Source organism: Dendrobium catenatum, unplaced genomic scaffold (genome assembly GCF_001605985.2).
Source record: "Dendrobium catenatum unplaced genomic scaffold, ASM160598v2 fragScaff_scaffold_156, whole genome shotgun sequence".
NCBI classification, from domain to species: Eukaryota; Viridiplantae; Streptophyta; class Magnoliopsida; order Asparagales; family Orchidaceae; genus Dendrobium; species Dendrobium catenatum.
In genome coordinates, this window is record NW_021318618.1 from 1,720,383 (window position 1) to 1,734,232 (window position 13,850).

At 35.8% G+C, this 13,850-nt stretch overlaps 1 protein-coding gene across 4 annotated transcripts in view; it reads left to right on the forward strand.

Moving 5' to 3' along the window:
• Positions 1-13,294, forward strand: part of LOC110094056 (protein MSP1) — a 34,151-nt gene extending 20,857 nt beyond the window's left edge. For 2 of the 4 annotated variants that reach the window (XM_020819197.2, XM_020819200.2), the window contains exons 7-14: positions 1,322-1,446; positions 2,235-2,278; positions 10,547-10,678; positions 10,836-10,913; positions 11,494-11,576; positions 11,700-11,822; positions 12,859-12,919; positions 13,009-13,294. In XM_020819197.2, coding sequence (XP_020674856.1) covers positions 1,322-1,446; positions 2,235-2,278; positions 10,547-10,678; positions 10,836-10,913; positions 11,494-11,576; positions 11,700-11,822; positions 12,859-12,919; positions 13,009-13,167 — 805 coding nt within the window. In that variant the 3' untranslated portion in view covers positions 13,168-13,294. Of the gene's footprint in view, positions 1-1,321; positions 1,447-2,234; positions 2,279-10,546; positions 10,679-10,835; positions 10,914-11,493; positions 11,577-11,699; positions 11,823-11,960; positions 12,184-12,858; positions 12,920-13,008 lie in introns of those variants that run through there. The other 2 variants (XM_028691737.1, XM_020819198.2) reach the window with 2 other exon arrangements.
• The last annotated feature ends 556 nt before the right edge of the window (positions 13,295-13,850 follow it).

A 13,850-nucleotide genomic window follows, 5' to 3' on the forward strand; every position in this document is an offset into this window, starting at 1 on the left:
CATGGTGAGACTTAAATAAGTGTATTTCTTCTAAAAGATCATTTATTTATTTCCTTTCGTAATTCTAAATAATCCTTTTTCATTTAGTAAGGTCCTGCTTTTGTATGAAATTTTTTCTCATTGAAGCCATATTCTTAAGGAAAAGTAACTCAATGAATTTTTCTATTCTAAAGATTTTTTGTGATGTCTACCACATATTTCACTGCAAAAATACATGGTGATTTCTATTATTTAGAAGCATAAACTTCTCAGACTGTAGTATTTCTTAAATCATTCTAAACCAAATGAATAAATTAAAACAATAAATCAAGTTAAATTTTCTAAAAAAATAAGTTCATATCAGAACGATTCAAGAAATGCTACAATTTGAGAATGTTTAAACGAAGTACTAGATATCAACCAAGAGTTTCCACAAAAAAATTTGAAATATGAAAGAAGACTTCATTGAGAGAAAATATTCTTTTGAAGCAAGACCTTGTGTGAACAAGGATTATTTAGAATTATGCTAAAGAAGGAATAATGAATTTTTAGAAAAAGGACTTATTCGTAAGCTTACTTCCCTTGGAGTTTTGCTACCTTTTATGGGATGGATGTTGTTAAAAAGGAACATGAAAAATTAAGATTGGTTATAAATTATTAGGCTTTGAATACAATTTTAAAGTGAACATGCCATCTGATTTCAAAAGAACATTCTAAAATAACTTGTACAGTTCTCATTGAGATATTATAAATGGGGTGTTGCGTCATCCTGCTTAAAAAAATGCTCCAACAGAATGTTTGTATGCATATACATGTGTTTGTATATAATTGGCCAAGTGTTGTAATTGAAGATGGGTTGATGATAGAACAATGACTAGACCTTTCTTAGCATCCTTTATTGGGTCTTATCCATAATTTCTTTTTCTCTCTTTACTTTTGCCTAACTCTCCTTAAGGCATTCATTCATCTCTTCTTCTCAATATTTTCTCTCTTTACCTCTTAAATTTTCCTCTATTCTGGATTATTTCCTTTTAAATAACTAGGATATCAGCAGTTCACCTGCCTTTGCCCCTCCTCTCGGCAATTCTTATTTTTATTATGGAAATTGAATTATTTGCTGCATATGCTTGATAGTTTCAGCTGAATGATGCTTTTGCCGCAAATAACGAATGAAGATGGCTGCTTTTTTAACTGCTCTCATCTGATCAAATTTTTTATCCTTAAGTAGTGAATTTCTTTATTTGCGTGAATGTTTCAAATTTATAGTCCTTACATTCTTTGGCTGTAATGGTTGTTATATTTTGAGATTGGAAATTCATGAACCCGATGAAAAGTTCTGTAGGGAAATAGAAGATACCATACTTTTGGCATTACAGCGCCCTGAGGTCTATGATGAGATTGCTCGTGGCACCCGTTCAAAGTTTGAGTCAAATAGACCTCGAGCAGTTCTATTTGAAGGTCCGCCAGGTATGCTACCAACAAAAGTACAAAAATACATCATGATTTAGTTTCATTGGAATGGATGTTGGAGTATGACATGTAGATATGGATCTAGTCGTAGTTGTTGTACATTTTGCTTTTAGTTTTGCAGTTATTAGCGAAAATAACATCATAAACTTGTAAACTTAGTCATTGCGGAATTTATGGTTACATCTCAAGCGTTAAATGCAATATGTGGTAAATATTAACATAACCTTGCATGAGATTACGCAAAAGAGCAGTATCACATTAAGCTTTTTAGACATACCTTTAGCTTAATTGTCACTGATGGGATACATTAATAGTTTGCTGACTGGTTCTTAGTTTTATAAGAGGGGGAGTTCAATTCTTGGCTAAAACAATCTAAAAGAGAAATATGTCTAATTTACCGCTGAAAACCCGTTCTGAAAAAAATTGTTTGGGTTATTTTTCTTATGTGACTAGAGAATTAGAGAGTTACTATTCTGGAAAGTTATGAACCCATGAAGAAAATGCTTTGTTTTAATGAAAAATGATTTATTCATCTGTTTTTTAATCCTGTTGCTGGCTGTATGCATATTAATTTTTTGTTCTAACATGATTAATTATCTATGTTATTGCTAGCCAATTTACATATATGTTCTATACCTTTTATATTCCTTGGAATTATCAAAACCAACTTGCAACTAGCACTGCAAATGGAATTTTACTCATAACACTTCTAATGCTGCTTGCAAAACTTCCATTGTAAATAATAGAATAGTTAGCATACTAAGCTGTCTGTTTGTGGACTTCAGGGACAGGCAAGACTTCTTGTGCTCGAGTAATTGCTAAGCAAGCCGTAAGTAAACTATTCCTCTATTCTTTATATCTTTTGTTGGCTACTTTCCTTTATGTGTCTGAGTGCTCCGCATGCCAAAGGTCAGAGTTTAGGTATCTTAACTTGATTACTATTTTTTCTTGGTTTTGAATTTGATTCTCAGATTAAAAGGGTAGTTGCTGTTGATGGCAATTGCAAAATCAAGGCTGGGTTGGCCATCAAATTTTAGTTAAATATCCTAAAACAAATGTTATGGAAACCTAGCGGCTCCATTGTGGCTCTAATTACTTGAAATTGGTTGACTTCTATCTATTTCGTGGATGGGATTCAAACCTTCAATTCATCATTTAGATGGAGTTTCTAACCTGAAACCAAATATCGCTGATGGGTTGTCTTCTATGTTCCACCGCAAGTTCTGCCTGAAAGAAAGTTAAATATTGTGAAAATGGCCTACATGGATACCTGGTTCATGGAAAAAATAGAAACTGTTGAACAGAGTAAATCTAGGTGAATTAAATACGCTCAAATGATTATTAACATATTCTCTCGATTTCAGCAATACTTGCTTAATAACATGTTTTTTCACGTATGGGATTCTTAATTATGTCACCCTTCCATAATTACTTTCCTCCAGGTCCAACCGATAGGTTTTCACTGTCTAAGGAAAAAGCTTGATTCATGACCGACATTTTGAATTGTAGGCTAAGTTATGAGATTCATGCTCTTGAGACACTCTTGATATATTTCTTTTCATCTCCCACATTGGTAACGCTTACCAACTACAACTGAAAGTTTCTCAGTGATACCCCAACTGCATTTAACTAGTTAGCTTTAGGCATGAAATTACAGAATTTTAGGGGGAGTTGCAATGGATCAACAGAATATGGTAGTGCCCGCAGAAGAATTTAAGCTTTGAAGATTTTGCTGGATATGATCAACTTTTTTGCAATGAGCAACTTATTCCTCAAAAAGTGAGATTGGTTTCATCTAGCATCAGAACGGTGTGGTGTTGTCTGTATCGAGGAAGTTGGTGCACGTTGAATTGAAGAGGACTTCCATTGACTACTGATGAAACTAGATACAATGATACCGTGAAGGAAATAGAGATGAGAAAGAGAACAAAAGAAGAGAAGCGAAGGAGAACCAAAGAAGTGACAGAGAAGATGAGAAGACGGAGGAAGAGAATGAGAGTAAGATAGTGAGACAAGAGAAACAGAGAGAGAGAGATGTTTGAGAAATCTAAAAATAATTCATCCAATTATCCACATTCTATCCCTAGGGGGTTTTAGTTATGACCAAAGACATCATAGTCTTACAAGCAAATAAAATAAAGGAGAAAATAAATTTTAATGCAAATTTTAAAAATAAAGGAATCCCAAATACTCCCTTTATAAAATTCTCAAATAATTCCTCAGCATTGTAAACTAACATTTTAAGCGAGTATGATGCAACAAGGCTCAAGTTTGGAGTCTAGTTCTGATTCAGAAAATTTATTTAAGAGCTTTGTTGCTGGCCACTCATTATTGGATCTACAGTAGGGGAACTTGGATCATTGCCTTCATTGGCCCGACCCAATTAAACTAAGTAAGATTTTATGATTTTTTTTTAATAAATGTTCAGCATTCTCTTTAGCCACCAGGCACATGCTATGCCCTATTGAGGCCGCTTTAGTGCCTTTCGCCATCTTGTCATTTGCCACCCACATTAGAGTAGAGGTGTTATCATCTTGTTGTTCGTAAGGCTTCTCTAGCAAACTCCCATCATGTCTTCCTCACTTGTCGCAAAAGGTTTCAAGAATTTGGATATGAGCGGAAGGGGGAGAAAAAAGAGGGCTTTGTAGGTGTTGCGATAAGTTAAATAGAAATTTCAATAAATCTTAATTAGTATCAATTTATTATAAATATATTATCTTAAAAAATTAATATTATTTATGATTTTATTTAACAAAGAAAATTATTGTGTTTATTTAATTCAACAATTTTTAATTAATGATTAATTTGAATGTCATCTTATTCTTATTAACCAAAGCATAGTTGGATGCTTTTGCAGACATTATAATGATGAATGAGAGCTAAGGTGCGAGAACATGGCTGCAACGAAAGTTGAGCAAGTCTTATAGTAAATGTGCAAGTTAGGATGCTGCAATGTAAAAAATGCAGTGAACGCAGCATTGTGTCTTAGTTAGCTTCAGTGAGGGTGACTGGAAAATAAGGATTGAACATTGGATAGGATGCTAGTGCACACTTGCCTTTGCACTGGGAGAGCACCAAAATGCATCGCAAGATCTGGACTCGACTGGATGCAAGTGGGTGGGGTGAGGGCATGAATGGTTGTGAGCGGAGTAGGCGAGTGATGCATGATGTAGAGGTGATTGCGATGTGTACATAGTTGCAAGCATGGAGAAAGTCTGTGGTGGATGTGGCATTGAGCAATATTTTATGTTTGTAGTGATTCCTCCGACACCCCTCCCATTTAATGTTTAACTAGGCATCTTTTTTCATCACAGTTAAACCTTATTCCTTTAGCCATGTGTTTCTACATTTCTTCGAGCTTAACTGAACACCTGAATCACAATTAATCATCGAATGGGAGCCTTCTTTGCAAATCAGACATTATCAAAGTGTCCACAGTGTTGATGATGAGGACATCGATCTCTGATCCAAGCATGTGTATCGCCGGAAGCATCGCAGATCTACGGCCACGATTCAGCGCCTCTACTTTTGATTCAGATTTCATGATGTGTTATTTAGTTATTTGTTGTTTTTCATTTTTACCCCTTTGGGGAGTTGCTTTGTTATTGTAGCCCAGAGGACAATTTCGTACTTTTTCTTTTCATGAGTGGAGACCTATATATAGTGGTCTCATATGTTGTAATGGGTTAATGAATATTTGAATGAAAATTTTATGTTTGTATTCTTCTTCTTGCATGAGAGCTAGAGAAGTGCGATAGAGCTCAAGGTGAGCGAGTGCATTACCCACCAATTGTTGGAAGCGTCCGCGACTCGTGGCTTTATTTTATCTTATTGTCTTCTTCTCCAACTCTTGTATTCCTCCTCCCCACGCCAATCTCTACCATTGTTTACAATTGCGCAATGTGAGGCTCGCCTTGAGGCCCGCCTCAGCGCAATTCCAGTAAAAAACGCTTCGAGGCTTACGCCTTGAGCTTTTTTTATAAGGCTTACGCCTCATCTTGGATGAGGCTCGCCTTGAGGAGCGCCTCGCCTCACTGGCATGAGGCGTACGCCTCACTTTATTTATTTATTTTTTTATTTAAAACTCACCTAAATCTTATACAAAAGCTTAAAAAAAAATCATGCCTTCTTGCACCCCATGCCGTAACAACTTCCTCTCAATTTCCTCGACCTCTAGCCCACCTCCTTCATCGTAGCCACCACCATTGTAGCTGCCACTGGGGATCACTAGAAAGCCGCATGTCAACACCATCTCTTAAAATTTTGGAGTATTATCTTTATGTTGATGAGAAACATTTATAAAAGATGATTGAAAGAAATGAAGAAGAAGCATATTGAGAGATATTGGACCCTACAGGATGAGGCAGGGAAGAGACCAATTTGTTATGGAAGTGGCTCAAATAAAAATCCCATTAGAATTGATAGTACAAATGATTTCTAAGTTGTTGCTAATTATTTCAGCTTTCTTTAGGAATTAAACGTATATGAGTAGGCAATTGAGAAAGAAAAAAAATTAAAGCTGAACATGATGTTATATGATACTTTTATGCAATTCATATATTTTATGTTCTTTTGTTCCTGTAATAGTTGAATTTCAATTCTATTTTATATAATTTATCACTTAACACTTTATATCTTATATAATTTTTTATTTCATATGTATGCAAATTTGTTACTTCGTAGTTCAATAAAAAGTTAATATGTCATAATTTAATATATTATTTGGATATTATATAAAAATTTACTTTTAACTTTTATTTTGTTTTTTCACAATTTTTAAATTTTGAGGCTTACGCCTCAAAACGCCTTGAGGCTTACGCCTCGCCTCATGAACGAAAAACGCCTCAATACCCAAATGCGCAATTTTAAACCTTGATCTCTACCCGTGATTCAATCCTCCACCACTTCATCCACTAGCATCACCACATCAAATCCTACCAACTGCCAAAACCCCTCACCCGACGACAAAGCCCCTCCTCCTCTGGCTGCTGGCCACCATATTGCCTCAAACCATGATGATGATATCTATCATCATAATGGCTCCTTGATTGAGGTCTAGTATTAAATACAAGAGTTACTGAATTTTGAAATTCAAATTTCAAATTAAAAAACTTTCCTTATTTGCAAACGTCCAAATAAGGAAGTTTTTCGAATTCAAAATTTGAACGGAATCTAATTGAATGACTCATTGTTTTCCCCCATAAGTTTCAAACTCATTTGGAAAGGAATTACTCTCCCTAATCACTCCTCTCCCTCTCACAATGCCGCCGGCCCTATGAGGGTGAAATCCCCTTTAATGCTCCATTAAAATGCTCCATTAATGCATTCAAGGCTCTTGATTCAAAATCCAAATTCAAATTCCCTCCCTCCAATTTGCTTAATCTTGAAATTAATTTCAGATTTGTGAATTAACTTCCTCTCCTTCCTTCTCTATGCCGCCGGCCATGCTAGGGCTAAATCCCAATTAATGCTACTTTATGGCATTGATTACAATCGATTTGAAATTCAAATCCCAATTTGCTTCCCTCCAAATTCACTCAAAACTGAAATAATTTTAGATTTGAGTAAATCTCATTCTCTCCCCACCTAACCTAAACTCCCTCACCCAAGTCACCCGCCCCCTCTCTCTCTACCTTGGCCGCCTCTCTCATTGCTCCCTCCCTTGTGAATTTTGAAGCCAAGAGAAGAAGACGACGCCTTTCCTACTCCACTTCAATGACGTATGGCCGATCCTGAAATTGAGGGCGGATTGGTATTCGACTTCTACGGCGACATCCATATCACCCGTTCACCGTTCTTCGACGTCGGGTTTGGCCCCGACAACACTGTTGAAGACTATTTGAACCGCATCCTTCCTACTCTCGTGGGCGTCATCGACAATCAATTTCAGGACTACAATTGGAACATCAACGGTCGTCCACCCGTGCCATCTCCACCACCGTCGACCTTTCCTTGGATCAAGACCATTGGTGTTGCGACCGTCCTCGTGGCATCGTTGGGTATGCTGAAAGCCTTCCTCCGCTAAGCCATACTATGAGTGTGAGTGAGCATGATAACTCGTGTGAATTTTCTAAATATTAACCGTGGGATTATATTACTACGCATTGGTTCTTATTGTGATAATTTCAGATTTATCTTCAATTGTTCCCAAACTTCAAGTTTTGTAATTGCTTATCATAATAATTTTGACAATTGAAAGCTCTTGAATCTTGCCTTACGAAACGTTAATCTTCAAGTAGCAAACTTTGTAATTCTTTAAAACTTCCCGTGCAATTCTTGATTGATTCACATCAGTTGATATTATCAAAAAAGGATCCCCATGATCGATTCGATCAAATATATAAAAAATGGTAAATGAAGGGCAAAACACTACATGAAAATCACACAATTATTATTTGTTTCGTGGAACAGACTATGTTGACATGTTCAAAATGTCAAAAGTACCTAGGATAGACAACTCTAAGTGCACAAAAAGTAATGACACACAACCCAAAATGCACAGGCAATAAATTTTACCAGAAAAAGTTAATTAAATTAAATATTTGATTAATATGATATATATATCTTGCAATAGCCATGTGAGCCTCCTCTTTATTTTGTTCTTGCCAACTCAAGCCTCTCCTCACATCCACGCTGCAACTACCGCTGCTAACTGCCCTCACTTCTCCCTCTCTTTGGTTCTTTTTATGCATAGACCGTATCCCTCAGTCCAGCCGCCGCTTTCCCCTTCTCTTGTTCCTTGTATGCGACCCTCTTCCCTGTAATCCAGCCCCACCAAAACACTTAGATGCGGCATGTCTCCCTTCCTCTTTGCAAGTCACAACTACTTGTCAATCCCACTTCGATTCCCTGTGAAATCCCTCACACCTAAACAACAGCTTCTCCGGTGAGTAGGGGTGTAAGTGAGCCGAGCCGGCTCGTGAGCTGGCTCGAACTCGACTCGTTAACGAGCTCGCGAGCCGAGCTTATTGAGCTTTGAGCTCGAGCTCGAGTCTACAATCGAGCTCGTATGATAAACAAGCTCGAGTTCGAGCTTAACCCGACTCGAAAGCTTATCAAGCTACTCAATATAATTATATATCTTTTATTTATAATATTATTTTTTTATAATATTTGACAACTTATTTTTTATAATATCAAACGAGCTCGATCTCGAGCTCGAACTTGATATTTTCTAAATGAGTCGATCTCGAGCCCACTAATCGAGTTTGAATTAAGGCTCAAGCTCATTAGGGATCAAACGAGCCAGGCTTGATAAGGCAAATACTCGACTCGACTCGACTCATTTATACCCCTACCGGTGAGCTCCTCCCATCCTCACCCTCTTTTCCTATTGTAGACGCCTCTCCCCTCACATAATGCCACAACCCTCATCGACCTATAGCTGAGCACCTCTTATAGTGGTATTGCTCTTTACCTATTGTTGAAATTTAATAAAATTGCAATTTGATAAAACAACGGAATACGATAGTTCACCAATCCGATAATGGCAGTTGTCAATGTTTCTCTATGACTACGACATATACATAATACTTGTTTATGCAAGTCATTGCAAATTGGTTAAATGTCATGCCTTCATTTGGCATTAATTAGACTAATACTCAGAGGTGGCTACAACTGAAAAATTTTCATGATCTATCAAGCCCAAATACAATGCTATTTGTTATCTGAATCCTTGAGCTAAGAGGAGAAGTGGTGAAGACATACCCAAAGTCATTTGAATATGTGCAAGAAGCATTAACTTTGTTTAAGCCTAAAATGTGCTTGGATGCACAATTCAGAAAAGACACTTTGATGAAATGGAAATATCACAATTATCTTCTATCACTTGGAAAGCAAACATGGACTCAACCAGTGGAAGAACCAAAGAGAGGGAGAAGTGAGGGCAGTTAGCAGCTTACAGAAGATAGAAGATAACAAACCTTGATAGAGCTCAGGAACTTGAGTTCTTTGTTCACTTACAGAAGAGCGGACGGAGGCCAGAGGGATTTTCCTGGTTCAGTTGGGTGAAGCGGGACTCGGTGCAGGTCGTTGGCAAGGGAAAGAGCCAAACGAATGCAGGTTCATCTTCTTGAACAGAGAAGGCTATGCTTGTGGGCTGTTCGCGCAAGGCGGATCGGACAGGAGGCTTCGGCTTGTATAGGGAGGCAGGCAAACGGCTTGGTATATCTTAGGGATTGAGTTCTTATTCACCTATGGAAATGCAGGCGAAGTTCAGAGGGTGGAGGCAACTTAGGCTTCGATCTTGAATAGGAAAAGGAGGCTGGCGAAAGGCTTCGAATTCGCAAGAGAAATCCGGTCGACGGCCACCGATTTTGTTACTTGTATTCCTAGACAAAGAAAACAATCTCCTTTCTTTCTTGCTTGAGACGGACATAAGAAGCTGAGAGATTTTTGTGATATTTCCATTTTATCAAAGTGTCTTTTCTGAATTGTGCATCCAATCACATTTTAGGCTTAAACAAAGTTAATGCTTCTTGCACAGATTCAAATTACTTTGTGTATGTCTTCACCACTTCTCCTCTTAGCTCAAGGATTCAGATAACAAATAGCATTGTATTTGGGCTTGATAAATCATGAAAATTTTTCTAGTTGTAGCCACCTCTGAGTATTAATCTAATTAATACCAAATGAAGGCATGACATTTAACCAAATTGCGATGACTTGCATAAACAAGTATTATGCATATGCCGTAGTCATAGAGAAACATTGACAACTGCCATTATCGGATAGGTGAACTATCGTATTCTGTTGTTTTATCAAATTGCAATTTTATTAAATTTCAACACCTACCAAAGTGGAGCTTAAGGGTTTGACCCCTCTAAAAAAACTGTTTAGATAAATTAGATAAAATGCATGTGAGGTATTGTGATAATTGAAACAGTATTTGATTAATTGCAGGATTGTGTGTTAAATATGGTGGTAACATCTTCATGGGAGTAAACCTACTTATGATTATGGAATACTTTATTTGTGCTTTGGCTCAGTTTCACTTCAAAATATTTGAAGAACTTTCATAATGCTGCATTTCAGATATGCAACATCATTTTTTTATGTGCATTGTTAAGGAATAGTTTGTGCATTTGTTTATGTATAGGGTGTTCCAATGTTGTATGTTCCTCTCGAGGTTGTCATGTCAAAATACTATGGTGAGAGTGAACGTTTGTTCGGAAACGTCTTTTCACTTGCCAATGATCTTCCTGACGGTGCAATAATTTTCCTGGATGAGGTACTTGAACATACTATATTTGTATATTTTTTGTGCATTTCAAACTGAAGGGTGGCTATTGTACTGATAGTCAATGTTCTGTTGTGTTAAATGCACCCTTAAATTCTTTTCCTTTTGCCTAATTTTTCTGAAGGCCTATTTACTAACTTTCATGAAGGTCGATTCTTTTGCTATTACTAGAGATAGCGAGATGCATGAGGCAACACGTAGGATATTATCAGTGTTGTTACGTCAGGTAAGGTTTTTCAGTCCTTATCTTCTTTTGAGTTCTCGCTTGATCATTTGATGAATTGGTTGCTCATTTTGATTTACTAAAGGGTGCTAATGAATTCAACTGTGTTGTTTTTTCATTTTGGCAATATGGTGAATGTGTGACCTCCTTCCTCTCCTTCTTAACGTTTTAAGTAAGATGCTGTAATTTTAAAAGATATATCTGATGTGAAACAAACAAGAATTATAAGAAAATAATAAAATTGTTGTAAGATCGCTACTTTAAGATTAATGAATCACATAAAATAATTTTAAGAATTATCCATTGAGCTTTTGTTCTGATATGCAGTTACACTTTTTGGAGAACAGATCAAATTAAAAACATTTTCAAATTTTCTGATTTCTGCCTCGCTTGCCATACCCTAATATGTGCCCTGCATAAGCTATTTTTATACGAGTTGTTTTTATATTTTCTAAAGATCCAAATCTCAGAAGCTGACAAAACTCTGAAGTATCATTTGCTCATATAATTTAATATTCATTTTTTTTAAACAATAGTACATGATCTTCTCGAGTAATAGACTAATAGGGCACTTTCCATGCAGATTGATGGTTTTGAGCAGGAAAAACGGGTGCTTGTTATAGCTGCAACAAATAGGAAGCAAGACCTAGACCCTGCTCTCATTAGGTAAATTAATCAGAAACCCTGTAAGGCATTAAATTCTCTTATTGTGACTCGAGTTGCAAATGCAGAACCTATAGTTTGTAATATATTAGATTAAATGCACTGACATCAAGATTGCCTGTTCAGCCGCTTTGATTCAATTATTGCCTTTGGCCTTCCTGATGACCAAACTCGTGCTGAAATAGCAGCTCAGTATGCGAAACACCTAAAAGAATCTGAGTTAGTTCAATTTGCCTCTGTTACGGAAGAGTAAGTTTAACAAATTTCATGTTTGTTCGACATTGTATTTTTTATTTATTTTTTAATTAAGTTGCCTTGGTCTCAGTTGCAAGTATTTAACAGACTATCTGTTATTCCATCTAACTTTTTTTTCCCTTCTAAAACAAGGGTTTTATCTGGATCAAGTAAGCAAATAAAATGAGATCTATGAGAGTTTTTCTTGATATCCGGCTCTCAACCACCTGTAATTTTCCTTTAAGTTGATCTCAATTACGATCTGCTTGGCTTGGAGATTGGTGCTGTTTTTTATTTTCACTACCCCCCGGAGGCATGAAATACAAGGCTGAATTTTTTAAACAGTTGTAAATTATCATCTTTAGAGTTCATTTGGGACAGTTGTAGCTGTTTTAAAAATAGATTTTTTTTTTTATTTTTTATATTTTTTTAGCTGTTTTAAAAATAGTTGTGAAACTATTGTGGTGAAAATAGATTTTTCAGAAATTGTTGTGGATGTTATATTTTTTTCTCTTTTATAAAAGTTGGACATTTGATTTCTCCCAACTATATTACTCCAGCATTTCTTGTTGTTATAAGTTTATCTTCAGAGAAATTTTTGAAAAGTATAAAAAAAAGCTGTTGTTAAAGAGAATTATGGTAGTTATCTGGAAAGTGAAATTGTGGAAAAGCTGTCTTAAATGGGAGAGATCATTATGTGAGGAGTACAAACACAGAAAATCGTTTGGTTTTGTGACCGTGAACAGTATAAGTGCAGTTACTGTTCACTATTGCACTTTTCCTGTATTTTTACTATCCACAGTCACAAAACCGAACTGTCCGGACTCCGCACGTAATAATCTCTCCTTAAATGAACCCTTAAACCATTGTTTCAAACATGGCCTATAAATCCTTGAACTGGATGTGATTCTTCATCTGGATAATGCAGATATGCTTGACTCCATCTTTCTTGCTCTTGCTACTTCTAAGATCTGTTTGGCATATTTTATTGTTATTTCTTCTGTTTGCTATCTTTTATCCAAAGTGACCCTGGTTTCCATTTTGTGTCTAGCATGTCTGGGAGGGATATCAAAGATATATGCCTACAAGCAGAAAGACATTGGGCCTCCAAGGTCTGCTCTCAACTCTCAACTCTTTTATTTACCAAACACGTCTTTTAGCCTTATCTGCTTCAGTTCAAAATTCTTGAATTATTTGATAGTTAATACGGGGCCAAGTAGCCAACAATTCTGCAGAAGCTCGTCTTCCTCCTTTAGAAGAGTACATCAAATCAGCAAAGCAGCGGCAAGAAGCTCAATTGACAACCCAAGACCGGAACAAATCTTCAGTCTTTATGTGGAAGCCGAGTGCGCTTGCATAAGAGTGTTCTATATTAATTTTTATGAAATATTTTTTTTTCCAAGTTCTTCTCACTTGTATTAAAGATAATTATGTACAGTAGAGATTATTATATTAGTTAATTATAATTATATAATAGCTTAGCATAACGATCATTAATCAAGTAGATCATTACATGATCGTGAAGGTATAAAAATGGTAGGCATATGTGCAAAAATATTAAATAAATTATATTGCAATAAGGCAAAATTGATTTTTATACGGTTTGATTGTCCTTTGCATATGTCCACACCTATCCCAGCTTGACACTAAGAAATTATGTGAATAATTATATTGCAATAAAGATAATTATGTGATCATATTATTCCTTTTTTGAGACTAGAAACCCACCAAACATAGCCTATTATATGGTGAAAACTATTGTTAGAACTAAATGAAGGCTTGATTTAGGATGATTTGTTTTTGCTTCTTAAAATGGGTTTTTAGTATAAATTTTACTAGAAATGTGCTTTATGAAATAGTAAGAAAATCATCCCAGGTAAAGCTTAAGGTTTTGTTTGGAATGATTTTCTTTCTGCTTTTTAAATCAGTTTTTTAGTATATATTTTTTTAATTTTATATTAAGAAGTTGCTTTAAGAATAAATTATGATTTATACAATCTTTTATGAAACTTAAATAGAAGATAATTATGGCTTATATAATCT